Raw genomic sequence first — 19864 nt, 5'->3', positions numbered from 1 at the left:
ACAGCCTGCTCTAGCGGCAGGTGTCCCTGCCCGTGGTGGGGGGGTTGGGACTAGATGATATTTAAGGTCTCTTCCAACCCAGACCATCCTGTGATTCTATGGTTCTTATTTTAGCTAAGACGCTCAGTGCTCAGAAAGCAAGTTCATGAAAATCTGATTCTGTCAGACCTGTGACTATGTAACTCTCATTTCCTTCTTCTCTACCCCATTAAGTATTTCTCTAACCGATCACCAGAACTTCGCAAGCTACTTCAGCTGCAGGACTACAGGTTCACCACCCTCTGTCAGTAACAGCACGTAACCAACAAAGAGCATCGGGTGGCACAGTGTCCTGCCTAGAAGTGTCCTGCCCTGCAGATGTTACCTCTTCTTTTAGGAACCAACACTGCAGCAGGAGACGTGGAAGCAAGTATTCCAACAGAGGCAAAAACTCATCGGAAGATGACATTAAGAGATGCTTAGCATGAGACATTCTTCATCTTTGGAAATCAGATTTCCCCCAGTGGCAGTTGTTGAATGGTGAGCAAAGCCCACCACATACAGCTGCAGCCCGTGTGGCAGACACGGAGAACCTTCTGGAACAAGTACTGAATGCTGAATTGAAATCCAGAGGACAGTCCCTTCAAACAGCCTCCTACAACCACATTATCTGCTCTATTTCCCCAGTAGGACATCTGGTACACCAGTGCTCTCCTGACAGCTACCACGCTTTAGGATTCTTTTGTAGCTGCTGTGCTGGGCACATCAGTGTGTTTCCCAACCCTCCTTCAAGTGTAACAGCTCATGCCAGAGACAAAGGACAATTTACAAGTATTTCAAGCATAAGAAGTAAGTGTGTGGCAAGAGAAAGTTTGATCACCAGGAGCTATTTTCAAAATACTCCGTTTTATGCAACAATAAAAACCCTACTACAGTATGAGTTGCAGAAGTGTGTTAATTTGAGAACAGTTACACAACATAATTACCAAGCATGACAAATTTCATATTCTTATTACAGGATTGATTCACTTTCACTGCAAGGTAACGTGTCCTCTGCTAGCAGAGTATGCCTTCATGGGACAGGGAGACTTTGTCTTTAGAATGGCAACAAAGCCAGCGGCTGCAGCATTATGTGTTCTGATGATTCACTTCAGTCTATACGAGCCCTCCCGACTGCTGCTATTCTCTTTATCCACAAGCACAGGAGCTACAGGTTTTTCAACTCATTTTGGTATCTCCTGCTACTGACAGCTATTGGAAAGAAATCACAGGGCTCTGTCAATTTATATCACTGGTGTGTAGATATATATATCTCTCTCATCCTTCAGTTGTTCATGGCAGCAATTAAATTGGGACTTAACCAAGGGTGTAGGCAGTACGGGCAAAGGAGAGTGGAAATGAGGCAGATAAAGCAGACATCTGCTAACTGAACTTGGCACCAAATAAGAAGCCTTCCAGGCAAGAAAATCCTGGAGGCAGAAGATGGGTTCTTCTAGAGGCAGCTTCCTTCATATCGTGTTCCATACTGGTCCGTTTCATTTATTTTCTCCTGTAGACTGAAGCACTGATTGAGAGACTGAAACAAAACCACACTCCTAAGAAAAGTGACCAAACACCCACCACCGCTGAACTGTGAAGGGTAGGATCACCCAAAATGAGTCCAAGAAAACCTCATCACATCAGGTTACTTTTGTCTTATAGAAACAACAAATAGCTTTTATATTAATTACCATACCCTACCTACTACAGAAAATCAGACAAACACAAAAACCCCTCTCACCTGTGACAAAGGAAAGTTTGCCAGACTTCACACAAAATACTCTTTCCTGGAATAATGAGTGGAATACTCTTCTATGACAGCGTCTGCGCAAGGGCCTCTGGTAAGGGGGGGGACTTCACGACTTTTTTCCAGCTGGCTTTGGTTTAATACTTTCCCAGCACAGGTACAAACATATTACCTCCCCCTAAACACTGACAGGGTCAATGCTCCCTTACAATTTGCTTATTGGGAGGCACGGAGGAGGAGGGATGCAAATTGAAATGATTTTTTTCCACAGTGAAGTAAATTTCTACTAAATTTTGCAATAAAAAGAACTTTTCAATTTTTAAAAACAAGAAAATTATCTATTATTCCATTTCCTGTTGTATAAAATATATTCCACAGCTGCATACTTGTTTTTCATTAATACCTTTGAGTAATAAACACAGGGAACAAATGCCTTAGATACTGAAAAAAAATAATTTCAGGTCTTCATTGCTTCAATTTGTTGCTAGACTTGTACACTTAAGTGTAAACTCTTTTCAGCAACAGTTTTACTTTATGACAGACTATGATGAAACACTTCATTTTTCCACAGCTCACAAAAGCTTTACTCTACAGGGGTGCTACGTAACTCACCACCATGCTAAGAAGTTGCACCACCCCCAAATTCACCTGATAATGGAGAAAATTGTGCAGCTGGAGTTAGAAAATACTCAAGAAACTCATCAGTTCAGGACAGCTACCTTCCTAAAAATCTAAACAGACCAAGGCAAGCCTGAGACCATTCCCTGAATTTATGTACGAGGTAGATTTTAACACCATTTGTAGATTCCTTTAGAATTCCAAACGAGTGAAAGACTGTAATGAATAGCTGCCTCAGGAATGTGCTTTTATCCATCCAGCATCTTATACGTAAGCACGTGTATTTCACTAAAATTAAAAAGGAAAAATTCAACAATAAAAGAAGTATTTTACCAGTGATCTTGTTAAGACGAGCTCTCTTTGCCTGAAATGAGTTGCCTAGATTACTTTTCCTCTTGTGCGATAACGTGCTCTCTGCCTGCACAAAGGCCATCTTAGGAACATCCACTACAGGAAATCCTACTTTGAAACAGAAGAGAAATCAAATAAACTCACGTTTCATCCGAAAATCTTAAATACATCCAAAACACTTCAATATTTCAGAACTGCTGTTACAGTACTGCAGTGAAGAACTTTTTAACTTTAAAAAACCTATTAACGATTAGAATGACGCATTCTGAAGATCTAGTATTACACACTGAAGCATTAGATGCAGGTTACATCAGAATCTGTAATTTTTACTTGCTATTATGAGCGATCAGCACTAAAGACTATTAAACGACCCAATTCTTATCAACCCAGAAAAAGTTTCAAACATCTCTGACCATGGAACATCCCTACTGGATTTGGTTTTTTTCTTAGAACAAGATCACGATTATCTCACAGGTAACAAAAGATGCAGGAATACGAATCAAAGTGTACAATAAAGTAATTAAACACAACCTAACACTGCTCTCATTAGAGCTAGTCAGACATGTTGCACAAGGTGTAAATGCTGAGCCAACTAGATTTATCTGACAAAAATGGTTTCTCAACCGATTCACGTATGTATCCAAGTTATCATAACAGCAAATGAGACATCTTCCTCTAGAAATGATAGGTGTGACTTCACTCCAAAATCAACAACAGGAATTGTACTGTGACATCACAAAAAACCTATTTTATCTTCTGTAGAATGTTTTTACCAAACGAGTCACTAGATGTAGGCTCCTCTTCCTTTTTTTGAACTTCCTGCATGATTGTGGAGGTTGAGGTTTCTTCCTTTTTTGAAGGAACTTTTAGCCATTTTCTGTCCTCTTTATCTTTATTGCTGTTTGCGCTGGTTCTGGGTTTACTTCCTGCTTTGTTCTTGGCTGCTGCTGCAGCAGCAGCTTTGACCAAAGCTATCCAATCCTCCAAAAAGGAAAAAATGGTAAGTAAGTATTAAAAAGTGCCTGAGACTCAAATAGAAAATATCTATAAAGCCAGTGAAAGTTCATCTAGGAACGTTCAAGAGCAGTTGAATTTATTTTTATGGCTACTACTCAGAGTGGTAAAATGAGTTTCCCAAATTGCCCAAATAAACTTGAAGTATTATCAGTATGCCACACAGGTAAAAACACCTTCAAAAAACCACTGGGTATAGGATTCTGGCTGTACTCTCCCTGCTACCCATGTTACGTGCCATAGCTTTAGAAACCCAGGAGCTCCCAAACCCAGATCACTGACTTCTTTCTTACTCTTCTGGCTGTAAAATACACCGATTCCATTGTCGCTCTAATTTAACTATTATTCAGAACGATGATCAGCTCAAAGCATGGTCCAGCCAGCAGCATGACTGGGCAGAGTTCATCCTGAATTCAACTGATAAAGCAGGAATAACTCCTATCTAATTAGATCTGTGTTTCTAGAGTAACTACGGAGAGCACTGCTTTTGTATTGCATACTACAAGTTTCCCTCAATAACTTCAGGAGAGTGCTCTGTAACATGACTAAATTTCACAATCCACATTTAAGGCAATAAAAGTGCCATTTTGGGTAATGGCTTATTTGACAGAAACTTCCAAGGAGTGAACAACAGAACATTCACCCCAAATTAATCTACTCTTTGGCTTGTAGATGAAGTCTAGACACTCTGTAAGTCAGAGAGAACTAAGTACTTCCAAGGCTGAGCCAAGCTCTTTCCACCGGTTTGGAGCGGTTGGATCTTGCCTTTGATCCCTGACACTCAGGAGACACATCTGAACGCAAAAAATTTAACTTTACCCTTTTCTACTGAAGTGTTTTTTTCAAATTTTCCGTAACATCAAGGTACAGAATTTTTCCATGGAGAAGTAATACGCAATATAAAAGCTAATAGCAAAGTTCATACTCCACCAGTAAGAATAAGGATCTGAGTGTTTTGAACAATAATTAATTTACAGCATGACAATTTGGCTACAAGAGTATTTGCAGATTTGTACTACTACATATAAGAAAGATATGATAAAGACTTTTTTCTAGTTTCATATCAATGCTTTACAAACATTGGAATATTTTTCCCCAACTGTAAACAGACTGTACTTCATATCATATGAGGTACCTAAAGATTTTAAAGATTGTGTTTCAACAGAAATTTTTCCCCGCTTCTTACATATTGTAAGTCTTTCAAACTTCCGTTCTACTGAGGTTTCTTTGCCACCTTTGATGTATAAGAAAAGCACAACACAAAATACAAAGCATTATATTTCCTTGTATTATGCTTTCCCTTCTCCACAGCTCAATTATATCACTTTACATGGGTTATGCTTCTATTTTGCATGAAGCTGTGTACTTGGAAACACCAACAGTTTTGTTTCCTCTAAGATAAAGTGTTCCATGTCCAAACTGTCAATGCAAAACGCATACGCTCAGCCTAGCCAGCAGTGAAGTTCGAAAGCGCTTTGGCAACGCTTACACAACAGGCAACTACCAAGGCCACTTGGTGACACGTCAGCCACAAAGAGCATGTCTAACTGCCAGCTGCATAGTCAATCAAAACACACATACCTCTCTTTCGGCCAGCCAAAACGAGCACACACATTAGCTCCACTCCATCCAGAGCCTCGCCCATCCAGCAGGACAAAAAAAGGATGGGGTTATTTGCGCTGGTGAGGAGTTAGGAGACCTGAGAGTGGAAGTCTTACACTGTACCCTGGCCAAGGGATGAAGAGGATCAGTAACACCGCTGGAGCGTGGATCTTATGAAAAAAAGTGGGAAGCAAAGGAAGCGCAGCCTGCATCAAAACAGCTTCTAAACAGCATTTTAGTTTTCACTCAAGCTACGCACCCTGAAATCAGAAGCTTTGCAAAAGTAGTGAGCTTCATACCAAACTGTCCTGTTCTAAGGGCAGCTGTTCTGCTGCAACGTGGAAGGGGTTGCGTTGGTATTTTATTTCACTGTTCGGATTCTTTCCTTAAGACATGAAGCTTATGAAGGGTAGCAGGACACATATAACAATGAAGCAAACAAAGATTAAACATTCAGAAGGCAAAACAGAGACACCTTCATTACGGTGACAGCTCTACTTTTTTTCTAATTCACCTGTAAAGTTAAACTAACTGAAGATAACCTTCAGGGGGCAGGTGGACAAAATTATCTCAAAATTACCTCCAACCTCAACAATATGTTATTCTGAACCAGCCAGAAACTGTAAGGCCATTTTTATTTTGGCTCCAGAATAAACATATAGGCACTAAAGTGACCCTGGTAATTCCTGCTTTTTAACCCTGAATTCATGCTGAGAACTGCTCAGCTGCACAGCTCCCAACGTGCGAGAACTATTTGCACCTGGGATGCTAAGGAGACAACATTTCTTCTGAAGAGCACAGGAACTGCCTCTTCAGAAAGATGCATTTGTGACTTTTTTCAGAGTTTTCATAAAAAATTTAACAAAAAAGTAGGAGAATAACAGTGGGAGTCTGTTATGCAGACTAAAGCACAATGAATCCTGGAATCTGTCTCAGGGTTGTTGTGAAATATCGGCTCTGTCAACCATAATAGCAGGACACTGAATATAATAGATTGCACAGAAACGAGTTTCAAATCTTTTACAGCAGGACTTTTCCCCAGAGCATTCAGTATACACAAAGCCAAATAGGAAACACATCACAAATTAATAAAGGAAAAGCAAAAACCCCTCAAGAGAAGTTTTCCCTACTTCTCCCTCATCTCCTGACCTTGTCCCTCTGCGGCTGTCGTTTTGTAACTCTGCACCACGCAGCCTGATTTCATGCTCCCACTATCTCACCCCAGTGAAAGCTTCTCACTTACATGTGTAACTTTAAAAAATCGTGTATTTCCTTCTTTTTATTCTTACTAAAATTCACATTTCAAGTCAGCTGAGAAAATTGACAGGAGAGAAGTACTGGGACACTGTAGTTAGAAGACAAAACATTATCCCTGCTGAGAAAAACTGTCATTGTGCTAATTAGATTCACTGAATCAAAGCACAGGAAACTGCACAGTCAAGAAATACACGAGCAGAAATTACTCAACAGCCTTACACATCAATTGGCTATAAACACTCGTATTTTAAAATATGGCTTGGCATAACCTTAACATAACCTGCAACAGTGGGAAGGCAAAACCAGAAGAATTTCTCGAAGCCAACCCTTGTGTCAAGCAGCATTCAGCCACACGCCATCCTCCCCTCACCTGCCTACAGCCACCACCTTTGTGGTTCTCCACAGCACTGAAGGTTCAACCGTCCTCCCTCTCCTGACACATCACAACTCCCACGCATCCATACAGAGACACACACAAAACATCACCAGTCTATGGACCGGCTGATTCCACACCAAGCCTGGATTCCTTACCCTCACCTTTCAGTGCTAAACAGTCTGCCCCACCTACATCTTGGCTCACTTTGTCTCCTGTCACATTTTCTTTTTTCCTCTGTCCCAATCGCAAATCCATGCTTTTTCCTCAGCTTCCTCTTCCTGCGTGCCAAGTCCCCTCCCTCTCCTTCAAAACCCTCCTCAAAACTCACTTCTTTTGGTTCGATTTCCGTCACTAATCTCAGCTCCGGCGCTATCTGCTCCCTCTCGCGCGCCTAATTACATCGAAGATAAAACAAAAAACATGAAACAGAAAATGTAAGTTATCCGAATACTTTACAAGTCTCTCACAAGGGCAGTCTCAACATCCCCATCTCTTTTTTATTTTCTCTCTGTAATACATTAGCTGCTTTTCTGTGATTTCAATTAATTCAGTTGCTCTGCAGATAAGCACAACCTACAGGCTCATTGTATTGTGCCACACCATTATTTTCCACTCTTTACAAATTTTTCCTTTCCACCCTCACTGCTGAGTCTTATTAAACACACTTCTGCTGCAGAGTGTTACAGGTTTACAGTCTCTTCCTTTAAGAAATGCTAAGCTCAAATCAAAGAATTAACTACTCTGCATCTTTCTCCATGTAACTCCAACTCTGCAAGCTTAGCACACACCTTCCAAACCGATCAAGGGTTTGGTCAGTTTTTCAGTGCTAGAACTTCGTGTATCTTAAGCTCACACTCCTTCCCTGAAATGTATTATTTTCTTTGGAAACAGACAAAAAAGTTCAAATTAAGCGTGGAGTTTTGAATCGGCCAACTCCACTGGTTTTCAAATCAAGTTATATTCTTGTCTTTAAGATTTGCATAATTTTTAGTAAATAAATTACAAATAAATCATGTGAAAACCCCAAAACATCCATTTCAGTTCTAGGCTTAGACAAAGCTCAGTTTCAGAGAACTGATTTTCAAATCAGATCTTAGATCACATTTTTATTCTTAAATGCCACCAAAATATTTTGAAAAACAAACATTTTACCACAGCTTAATGATGTAGGGAGATTTTGCAGAAAAAAAATTACCCTTACCCTTGAAAGACACTGACCTTCGTGTCAATCTCTAATTTTGCAAAATGAAACGCTAAGGCTAGTATCAATTAGTATTAAATGAAGCACAACTGGTGGCACTGTTGCTGAAGACAACTTAAAATTTTTAAGTCAATCTCAGAAAAGTGTAAATTTGGTCCCCTTACTCCTTCTCAGGACTTCACTGAAGCCACCTACATTCAGCCCCTGAGATGAATGAGACTGACACCGTAACTCTCAACTACTGAGAAAAATTAGAAGTAATAGCTGAGCTGGACTGCCGCCTAGCATGTCTGGACATCAAAATGGTTGCTGAGAAATGGATTTACTATTTTTTTTTAAAGCTGAAAATGCCTGTGGCCTAAGAGTAGTAAGTTAAGATTAGACACAACAAAGCTCCCTAGAAAAAGCACAGGACAGCATAGGGACTTCTCTGCCTTGTCACTGAAGGGCTATTTCGGTTCAGTCACAACCACGTTAGCCAAGTTTTCCTTTTTATGAAATACTCTAGCTTCCTAACTTACTGTCATACTGAAAGTTTCGTTTGACATATGACACGCTGGTTCAACGGAGTTATTGTAAGGCTGCAGCAGGGAGCCAGTGTTAGCATGACTCTGGATTCCAGGTTAATCTCTTTAAAGAAGCATACCCTAGGATACAGCTACCTGGAACCTGGAGGCCGGGATACAGAAACGTTTTCAAGCCATTTCGCTTATCCATCTGCCCTCGTCACAGCATGGACAATTACAACAGTCATTATTAAATACCCGCATTTGGTTTGCCAAGTTAGAAGCAGTATTCTGAGAAAACCGGGAGCAAATAGGAGCTTTTTTTTTCCACATTTCTTGTCTCCAAGTGTCAAACAGCAGCAGTGGAGTAATTTCTCATGAACTGTGAGAATACGGTTACCATGCAAGATAAATGCAATGGCACTTCCACTGAAAGCATGTATCAGTTTTCAATGTTGTAATCTTTTGCAAGTAAAGCTACGTCTAGTGACCAAATCATGTTCTCTACTTCACAGCCTCCCTCAAATTCTACTCAGCATCTCTTTCAGCAGCAGCTGGATGTTATGAGAAATAAAAAAATATTTTTGTCTGAATCTTCAAAAAGTTCTGATACAGGGGAGAAAACACCCACACAACAGTCATGTTAATAAGAACATGTGGGCAAAAAGCTACCACAGTAGCAAACAAAAGAGACGGAGTGAAGGGTAAGGAAGAACAACAACAAAAAAAAATATCAGCAGCACAGACTACTGACAGGCTAAATCTTTTTCCTGAAAGGACACCAGAGGAAAAAGACTCCGGATGCCCCTCTGCAAGACAAAACTCGGGGAAGAGATTAGTCAGCGAAGGAGCGTCTGGCAGCTAGGCATTTCAGATAGGAGCAATGCTCCTGGAGCAGCACACTCTGGGGCATCACCCACAAAACTGGTGAAGTAAGGCAGTGCAGGACCTAGAACAAAGACTGCAATCTAAAACTAGTCCTGCTAGATGACATCATATCTCAAGATACTAAAACAGAATAAAATACATCTATATAAAACCTAACAAAGAGATACCTGAATTATTCTTACCTGCCCTTTTGCATCCTCCGGCATAGATTTGATATGCATCCTCTTAAGACACCGAATAACACCATCATAGAACTGTACTGTGAATGTTCCTAGAAAAGGATTGACACAGTCACTACAAGTAGTTAAGAAACAAACACACCTTGTTACTACGAAAACTTCAGCAAAATATTTTGTAGGCTCTGTTAACAAAGTAACCAGGTGTTACCACTGTCAGGATTAAGAATTTTAAGAAAAATGACAGCCTCAATTGAAACCCTGCTTTTATATTGTTGGTCTTTGTCCACTCGCACAACTTCCAGCATGTTTAAGCTACTGTTTCACTTTTGCTCACAATTCATTGAAAGAATTGAGTTGCCACAAAAGGGAATCCCTTCAATTCACAATCAAACCCTTGTTTGCTTTAAACAACAGCATAAACTTCGTACGTTCACTAGAAATATCGCCCCACTGGGAAGTATCACAAAGCATTCATTTATTTTCCCATTTCTATTTGTTTTCTTCAATGGACAGAACGTTAAAGACACCTGCCATTCCCAAAAGAATTATGAAAATTTTAACATATCACTAGCCCAAATCAACAATAGCACAAACTATTCCTAACGCTGTGCGTTAGGATACTCTTCTCACCACTCAGGAAACATTAAGCATTTTGTCATGCAGAAGAAATTCCAATTCTCTAATTTCACACAGATAAGACAAAATTCTTACTAAACTTCACAGAATACAAACATTTTCACTTAATATTGAAGCAGTGAGGAAAGTTTTACGTGCATGTCACTTTTTACAGCTATGGCATAATATATGCAAACAGTCCTGACCCACGGACCACACATGAATACACACCCTCTTTATTAATTGCTTCAATCTTCGCAGGGTAATACCGACAGTCTGTCCAACGAGCTAGGACTTCCTCTCCAGGTTTAAAATCCTATTTTAAACAAAATATAGTCATTAATATTTCAATAGTTTAGATTTCTTCCTAAAAAGAAATAAACATTATGTACTAAAGAGATTTAGCATAGGAAAACAAGGATGGTTTCCAAAAAAGAGTCAAAAGACAAAATAAATGGGCCACTTACAACGAACTCTTCATCATCTTTCAGCCCTTCTTTCCTTAATGCTGGTCGCTCCAAGGGTCGCAACCGATTGCTGTCCCAGTAAATCCACTCATCATAGCGATGGCTCCAACGTTCAAAATGGACCAACATCTTCCCCTCTTCATAATCTATCTTCTCAATACGAGATGGATACCTTGAACGATAAATAGAAACCGGTACATCTCAAAGCTTTTTCAAAGGTGTTTGTTTTGCTTACAACTGTGCTTACATGACTGTTCAGAAAGGTAGATTAACACCTTGTGCTGAGAAGTCTCCAAGTCCGAGAAAAGATGACATTACTAAATGGATAGCAGGATAATGTTTAGTTTAAGTTATCTATATCCATCAGTGATATGTCACCACCTGCATGCTAGTCAGATGACTGTATATAAAGTTAAACCTCTGGCCTCCAGACCAAAACTGCCTGAAATTACCATTAAAAGTCTGTACTTACCAGTTTTAAATCCTGTCTTTGTCTAAGGCAAAACCTTGTAAGAGTTTTCTTTTGCTTGGAGATGTAAAGGATACAAAAAAGTTTTAGGAGTATCTTCATTACTTTTATCACACAAAATCTTTCATAAAACTGTACCACTGATTCCACACAAATCTGAGCAACTAAGTCAACAGAAGTCAACAGAGCATTTTTACTTAATCTAAGGTGCTTACTAATAGAGAGCAGCTTCCATGACTTCACTGCCATTACATTTCACTCATAGGGACTACTTTTTAGCAGTCACCTCTCTAACTCCGCATGCACTAAAATAAATATGTCAGTCTTAATTACCAAGTGGATTTTCCTCTCGGCAAACACTGTATGTGCTCAGTAGAACTAATCAGGACTGAGCTGCAACCAGATCAAGTCTTAGGCATCTAATTCTGGGTGTAGCATACACATAATTTAGGAACCATAAAGGCTGAGATTACATTTAAAGAGAAAACTGGCAAATTTCTCTAACTTTAGCAATTATCATGTAGTCTTACTATTTCTGTTTCACCTAAGTGATGTATTTCACAAAACCGTAGTAGGGGAGCAAGGCACAAACTGGTTTTGTCACACTACCTCCTCCGCTAAAGTGGAGAAAATTGGAACAGAGAATTCAGCTCCTTCTGTCCTTGACAAGAGTATTGAAATGGATTCAAGAAGTGCAAGGAATTTCCTAAATCTAAGTTAATTAGATCATCAAATTTCCTCCAGAGTTTATACTGGGGATGGTCTAAATGTAACAAAACACACACTGAAATGAAAAAGCACAGACAAAGGACAGCTGTCCTTCACTTCCCTTAAGAGGCAGCCTGTTCTTCTAATGAAGTGCCACTGTGGAGCAGACCTTGAGCAATCAATTTCCAGTCCTACTGCAAATTCCAGCAGAAACACAACTGACACACACAGTAATTCTGTCAACATTTTCAGGTTTGAGTACTCTCCAAAATAGGGACCGTGCTGATACAGGAGTCTTTAACACCATATTCTGATTAAAATACAGGTTCTCAGGAAGTACCCAGGCTTCCCTTGTTTCCCTGTGACTAGAACACGGCACTAAGACAAAAGGAGTCCATCTCAATTTGTTCCTTCATTTCTCCAGTCCTATTTCTTCAGCTGCAGTGATACAAACAGCTTCCCAACACCCAAAGTGCTCAGGAGTTGCTGAATAAGAAAAACAGTCTCTGCTTTTCTAGGTTACTACTGCAACCACTTGAGCCTCATTGCACCCTCACACCAGACAGTCCGAACTCTTGTTGCATTTCTCTCATCCATACATTTCAGAAATATAAAATACTTTTATAGCCATCTTTAAGTTCCCAACTTCTTTTCACTGAACTTTAAAAAAAAAAAAAAACACAAACACCCAACAAGGAGCGTCTTAGTTTCAAACTGCAGACTCTCACTGGCCAACTTAAAATCTTTCTCAAGACAGAACTTCATGGGACTTCTTTCGGAGGAGAAACAAGATCAGCCCCCCTCCCCTCTTGAGAAGACAGACAACAACAATCTAATGAGAACAGTGAAGCTCACGATCTAGTGTATCAATGCAGAAAGTAAAACTCATAGGTCAAAACCTGAATCCCATCATCAGCGTTCTGGTTTATCTTTGAATAAGGCTTCAAGAACACAAGTCAGCCAAGAGATGGTTTTCCTAAGCCCTGCTTCTGACCATGCTTTCTTCTTAAGTCCACATGCTGCCACATTTCAGAATTTTACTATAAAATTTCTTACACGTTTTTTCATCTTCCCAGGTGTTCCCATTTCAGATTTCTTAGGAAGGAAGGAAAAACACCAGAAAAGCAAGAGGACAGGAAGTTCACTTTGCAGCAATCAAACGTGAGTGCCTGTGCTGCAGCACAAGCTGCAGCAGTGAAATGGAAGACAAGAACGATGGTGCTCTTTCTCACTAGAGTTGAAAATTTCAGGTTAATCGCATGCCAGGCAGGCAGTGACGAAAACCTACAGTCATTTTACAAAATTCAGAGACCACCAGCTGTAAGACAGAAATCTCCTTTTCCTACACATCCGCAATGCAAACACTGTTCCCAACACGGAGCTGCCCTACAGCAGTTCCCTTGCTGGATCTTTAGAGTTGTTACGGACAGCAGCTCTCACTGCTCGTCATCAGCAAAGTCACTGCTGCAAGCACTCCGTGTAGAAGACAACAGAAGGATAAGATGGCAAAATATGTTACACAGTCCTAGAAAGAGAAAACTGAGAGAGGAAGTGAAACACAGAGTATGGTTCAGAGACAGGTATATGAAGGTACTTTTAAGGAAAGGTCAGCAAGCCATGAATGAAGACATTAAGATGTGGAAAAAAATAAAAGAGCAAAGCTAGCATTAGTTAATAAAAGAAAATACACAAAATATTAAAGTCATTAGGGATCAAGAAAAGCAGCACCAGGCATTTATTGGTTAACTTCTCTTCGATAAACACAATTTCTGCTATGAAAGTCTTTTAAAAATGTCATTATCACTTCTGAATGGAACTCAGTGATACTGGGTTTGCACTGTCAAGCGCTGTAGTAATCATATCATCCCAAAATGGCCTTATTCCAATAATTCACGTGTCCTGAACGTATGTTAAGACAGATGCAAGAAGAATAGAGCGAAAGCCACATTCAGTACCACTCCTCAGAGATGGAAGATGCAGCAAATCTCCAAACCACTCCAGCTATACGTGACTGGTTATTAGGCGACTCAAAAATAACTTTGCACATATTTAGAAACCAGCTATTATCCTCAATACCCACTAAGTTTAGCCACACAACGTGCCACAAATATGTATAAACAGTAATATTTCACAATACTCATCCCAGTGGAAAAGAGCAGACCATACGTATTGCAGAATTTACTATTGCAAATTTTACACTGCACAGAACCACTTTCCTGGCATTACAGTTTTTGCATTTACACTGAAAATAATCAATTTCATAAATAGCAAAACTGTTCAAATATTTCAAAGGCAAACAGGCACTTTCGGCTAATAAGAGATAAAACGGCAACATAAATTTTTTACTACAACTTTTTAAAGAATTCTCATAACAAAGCATACAGGAAAGCTTTTCCTATGGCTAAGAGCAATGTTTATATTTATTCTGTAGAAGGAAGATTAATATGAAGATGGCTAGCCTCATACATGACATTCAATGTAGGAGTTCCTTCTGTTGCAAAGCTACAAGTAGGCATTATGAAGAAGTACTACAAAGGGAAATACAAACATCATTCTTTACAATATCAAAGTGGAACGATGTCTGAGGCCAAAAAACTTTCCAGCCAGGTTAATTCTCCCCGTTCCCCTCCAGCAAGTACTCCACATTATGGGATTTCATAATCAATTTGGTATACAAATAGATTTGCAGCACAAACCAGAAAAAATATGCTCTAAGAAAATCAAGGAAATAGTCTTGACTTTTCACAGAAAAAAAACCCCAAACAGACCAGCACACTTCACTCCAATAATGAAAGTGTTCTTTTTGTGGGAAGAAACAGCAACCTGCAAGTTTTAGGTGTGCTTTTTCTAACAGCATGCTGGAAACAGTATTTAATAATCCTGAACAAAGCCTCAGCCAAATTTCAAAAGGTTTTTCTTCTTGTTTTTTAAAAAGAGAACAGGAAAACTATAGTTATCTGATGGTATCTGCCCAGTTGACATACTGCACACTCTCCTTTCTCAGGTTCCAGTGATTTCAAACCATGAAAATTAAGCAGCATTTTTGTAAAGCTGCAAAATTTAATACAGCTTACAAAATTTTATCTATGAGCATTGGTCAGACAATTACACTCCAATGTTCATACAGGAAAAATTAACGGGAAACTTCCAGTTTTTATTTCTTCACAGTATAAAACTAAATACCCATTTTCTCCAACGTACTCAACACGTATCAGTGGCAACCCAGACAGTATTTTTCATGTTTACATCATCGTCTTTCTTATGACCCTTCCAAAGTGACCGAAAAGCAGTGAATTATCCCGTGAGATGAGAAAATATTTCAAACCGTAAAAAAGGATCCAAAAACGTTAGTAAATTTGCCCTAGTTTGCACCTACGAAGTCTAGAAACAGACACATACTTCCTGCCTTCACAATAGTGGTATAAAAAGACTTCCCTTCTTCCTCAAGGAGGATATAAAACCAAACACCCAATACCCTCCTTTCCCTCCAAACACCCTCCATTCTGACTTCCCCACAAATCTTCTGGTATCTGCAAAATCTGCAAACACCTATTTCTAACTCCCAACTTTTTATTATATATATAGTATTATATCAACATAATCCAGAGTCTTCACAGTCCCTTTCAAATACCTGGCTGTCAGGTAACCCAGTCAACCGAAATCCAAGGCAAGGACTGTACAAAATAAGATTTCCCGAAGTCTTACAGGATAAAAGCTTCCTCCACATCTAAAATAATAGATAATCAAATATACCACGTCGAAGTGCTGTTGTTCTGATAACTAACACATTTTAGTGAGCTGTTTCTATTCCAGATTTGCAACAAGGGCCACATACCTGCACTTCCTTCGTTGTCTAACTTACACTTTGGATCAAGCAGATTAGTAAAGACTATGGTCTCAGAAAAATAACAGGGTGGCTTTTTTCAAAGCAGTATCTGGTACTTGTGGGACAACCAGCAGAGAGCCACAAAAGACACAGCACAGGAGGGCAGGAAAGAAAAAAAAAAAAAGGAGAGATGCATCTTTAAGAACATCAGAGACTGTGTCCTACTTGTGGGAGCTTAAGAACCAGCCTTACACATGGGCACGTCCTTGCAGGTATGCGCAGTTTCACTGCTGTTTGATTTATTTTGTCAAGGTGGGGGCGGGGGGCATGGGGAGCCATGCATGTGTATCAGTTTTCGCATGAGAACACTGGATAATTCAAGTTAGAAGGGAGGTTCTACTCACGCAGGGTCAGCTATGGATTCAGACCAGTTTTTCCAGAGTTTTATCCAGCCCAGTCTTAAAAACCTCCAGTGCTGGAGACTCCACAAAATCTTTGGGCAACCTGATCCACTGCCTGACTGTCCCACGGGGAACAAGATTCTCCTCGTACCTAGCCTGATCCTTTGTTTCAACTTGTGTCTGTTGACTCCTGTCCTCTGGCTATGCACTACTGCGGAGAGCTTGGCTAAGGTTTTCTTGATGACATCCCTGTAGGTACCGGAAGGCTGCTAATGCATCTCCAGAACCTTTCTCCAAGCTAAACAAGTTCTGTTTCCTCATCATCTCTTCACGAGGGCCCTGATCACCTCATATATTTTAAATAATTTCCTATTAATCAGCCAATCCCATCTCATTTACTATCTGCTGACAGATCCCACATTTATTACAACTGGAGCTGCATTTCACAGTTGCCTTTAGTGAATGTAAATATAACCAGTGTACAAATCCATCACGTAAGATGACGACCTCCCTTTGCAACAGCACACTGCTGCACCTCACCAAGAAGCAACTGCAGTTACCTCTACAATGAAGCAAAACCAAACACGCTCACTGACAGCCCGCCTTTGCTGAGCTGTTTGACAGCTTTGGTCTTCTGCACAGTAACTGTACGTGTCCAACGATACTAGTGACTGAAACATGGTCTGTCTGCAAAACCTTCCTCATTTAAAAGGACAGGGGTTTTAAGCAATAAATAGTCAAGGTACACATACTCTCTCCAAAGTTTACAGAATTCAAGCAGAACACCAGACTCCACAACGTGAATTTCAGCAACTACCACACAGATGAAAATTTAAGTAATGCAGAACTGCCTCACAAAGCAAAAACACACTTTATTTTTACCATCTTCTAGAAGCCTTTCTTGGTTAATATTTTAACTGGTCATGAATACTGGATCTTTAAATTACAGCAGGTTTCAAAAAAGTGAAGAAAAAAAATAAAACCCGTTCAAAGGCTATTTTTCAGCAAGTGTTCTCAATTTGTCACTTGTCGAAAGACTGAGCTAAGCAGTACTGCTGCTCTTCTATTTTGGTTTTGTTAAAAAATATAAAGAGATTTTGTGTAATTTCAGCAACTTTAATTTCTTTGAAGTACATATTTCTGCATGCAGATGACAGGAATGCATATGGCTTATATATAGAAAGAGTTTAAATAACATCCACCACCCCCTTATGCAATAGAAAGCTATAAGAAAAAGACCCACACGGACTATTATTCCAGCCCATGTCACCCTAAAACCAACATGACAGCAGGACTTCTCTAACAACTTCTTTGGTTATGTACATGACTGTTATTTCATTGGAAATAGAGTCCTGTTTGCAGTGTTGCTGTGACTGCCAAATTTCAATACTAACTTCCTGCTCCCATATATAGCATCACAAAAGTTTACAGGCACATAAGCGTGACCTGTTCTACCTCATGGTCCAGTTGATGTGATGAATCAATTCCTAGAAAGCTCAGGATAAATTCTATTCTGCCTGAAAGTACCACGCAACTCAGCTGCAGAACTTGCAATGGGGCCCACGCCTGGCAAGGCCAAACCTAGACAAGCACTACAGAACTGACACGGGACCCCTCATCGCCATACACTGGATATTCAGAGATCTTCTTTTGATACAACCGAGCTGAAGCCTTTTGTAATAGAATTACATTAGCCAATTATCTCCTGCCACAGAAGATGCTAAAGAAAGTTGTAAGAAAATTATTTTTATAGCACCATTCAGACAGTCTCATGACCTTGGCATCAGTTATAGAACCAGTAAGTCAAAAACCCACCCTATGGCAACAGATAAGAACTGCTCTGTAAACGGTTCTGTACACCATGTTTTCCTTTAGAGACCTTTTACTGAAACAAACAGTTTTGGTGTTTTTAAACAGCTCTACTAAAAAGTTTCACCCAACTTTTCACATAGAGCATATAACCCCTGTAAACAGGTAAGTTACACACAGACTTCCCTGCCACATAACCTGGAGAGAGCAGGATCGGACATTTACATGGATGTGCTTAGCTCTCCAGGAACACAACAGAGAAGCAGCTACAGGCCTCTATGTTTCCTAGACTTCATCAACCAGAGAGCAGCTAAGAAAAAACTTCTGGGTAGAAACATCAACTTCTTCCGTCATCCACTTTAACAAAACCAGGGATTTTCCAAAGCGAAATAGCACGGCCAGCACACGTCCTGAAATGAGTCCCCTTGCATTAATAACATTTTGACTAACAATTTATCCCGAAAGAACAGCTCCTTTCACAACACACATGCGGTGTAGCACAGTCCCCGGGCCCACAGATTTCCATTTGATAGTTCTGACTCTCACTCACTATCTGACCGGGTGGTAGAGCCACAGTTTTAAGCAATTCATTCCTCCAACTGTTTCATACAAACAGAATTGTATTTGCCTATGCCACAAACTCCAGTTAAGGATGTTTTCACTTTTTAAAAGTCAGTTTAGTGAACCTATGAAGTGTGACAACTGAACGCAAAATGAATTCACTTAGATGCCTTCAAACTCAAGCAAAAGAATTCTCTAGTCTCAACAGTTTGCCACATAAACACAGCGATCATCTCCTACACTGCTCTGGAAATGCTCTTTGCTTACTATGGCTGCACAACAACTAAAGCCAACAAACGAAAATCCACAGAGAAGTTTAGTTTGATTTCTGAAGAGAAAATGTTTTACTAAAGGGTGACAGTGCTAACAGGCTTATTTCGTGGAAAATCATAAAGCTCACCTGTGGAACAGTCAACTGAGAACCACAGAATCACCTGGTTGGAAGAGACCTTTAAGAGGTGCACTAAGTTGTATAATTAGACAACAAGCCACACAACAGACACAAAGTGGTTATGCTCTTAGCAAATACTGCACCATGTCTTCCATACCATTTTTGTAAATAGTCCAGTGCCTCCAAACGAGCACCAATCTCAAACGTGATTCCAGGACGATTTGGAGGCTTTTTACTCATCTTGGTATTTTCTTTTTCACTACCTTTGGAGGAAAAAAAAAAAAAGTCATGTTAAAACACATAATGTTGTCTAAAACACGTCACTGATAGCAAATATATCCCAAAGGGTGGAAAGTAACACAAAATTTCTATCCTGGCTTTCCATTAACTGCTTAAGTTTTCAGAAGCACAGTCAAGGCCCAAAAACTGCATTAAAAAATTTCATGTATTTTCGTTCAGATTTGGTTTCCCTCCAAAAAACCACAGGTGTCAACATGAGGTCAAAAAATAAATTAAAAAAAATCTGGTGCTATTCAGCAATTCCTTGACATCCTTTCAGAGCCTAAGAGTGTGTTCTCTCCTCTGCTGTGGGAAAAGTCAAAAACAAGACAGATATACCTCACCAAAAATAGTAATTAGAAAAAACACAGCCCAAAGGACAGGTAAGATGAAATTATCAAAACCAACCAATCAAACACAAGCCACCCTCAGCCTTTGGACTGCGGAGGCTCATTCACAGCACTAGGTGAGTCTCATTCACAAATGCCTTTTAATGCTTTTTCGGCAATTCAGTCACTATCAGAAAAAAAACCAAAACACTTCTCTGTCCGATTACTGTCGCTACTGACGTGACTTTCTGG

The 19864-nt window shown here is 39.8% G+C and overlaps 1 protein-coding gene across 1 annotated transcript in view; it reads right to left on the bottom strand.

Moving 5' to 3' along the window:
• The window catches only part of PHF20L1 (PHD finger protein 20-like 1), a 51593-nt gene extending 32331 nt beyond the window's left edge, over positions 1-19262 (bottom strand). Inside the window, exons 1-6 of the mRNA XM_010142226.1 lie at positions 19162-19262; positions 10840-11011; positions 10604-10688; positions 9761-9849; positions 3508-3715; positions 2717-2842 (exon numbers count right to left, since the gene is read on the bottom strand). Of these exons, the coding sequence (XP_010140528.1) occupies positions 2717-2842; positions 3508-3715; positions 9761-9849; positions 10604-10688; positions 10840-11011; positions 19162-19244 (763 nt within the window). The 5' untranslated portion in view covers positions 19245-19262. The remainder of the gene's footprint in view (positions 1-2716; positions 2843-3507; positions 3716-9760; positions 9850-10603; positions 10689-10839; positions 11012-19161) is intronic.
• Between the last annotated feature and the right edge of the window lie 602 nt (positions 19263-19864).

Source organism: Buceros rhinoceros, unplaced genomic scaffold, assembly GCF_000710305.1.
Source record: "Buceros rhinoceros silvestris isolate BGI_N320 unplaced genomic scaffold, ASM71030v1 scaffold16380, whole genome shotgun sequence".
Classification (NCBI taxonomy): Eukaryota; Metazoa; Chordata; class Aves; order Bucerotiformes; family Bucerotidae; genus Buceros; species Buceros rhinoceros.
This window is presented reverse-complemented; position numbering and strand designations above follow the sequence as displayed.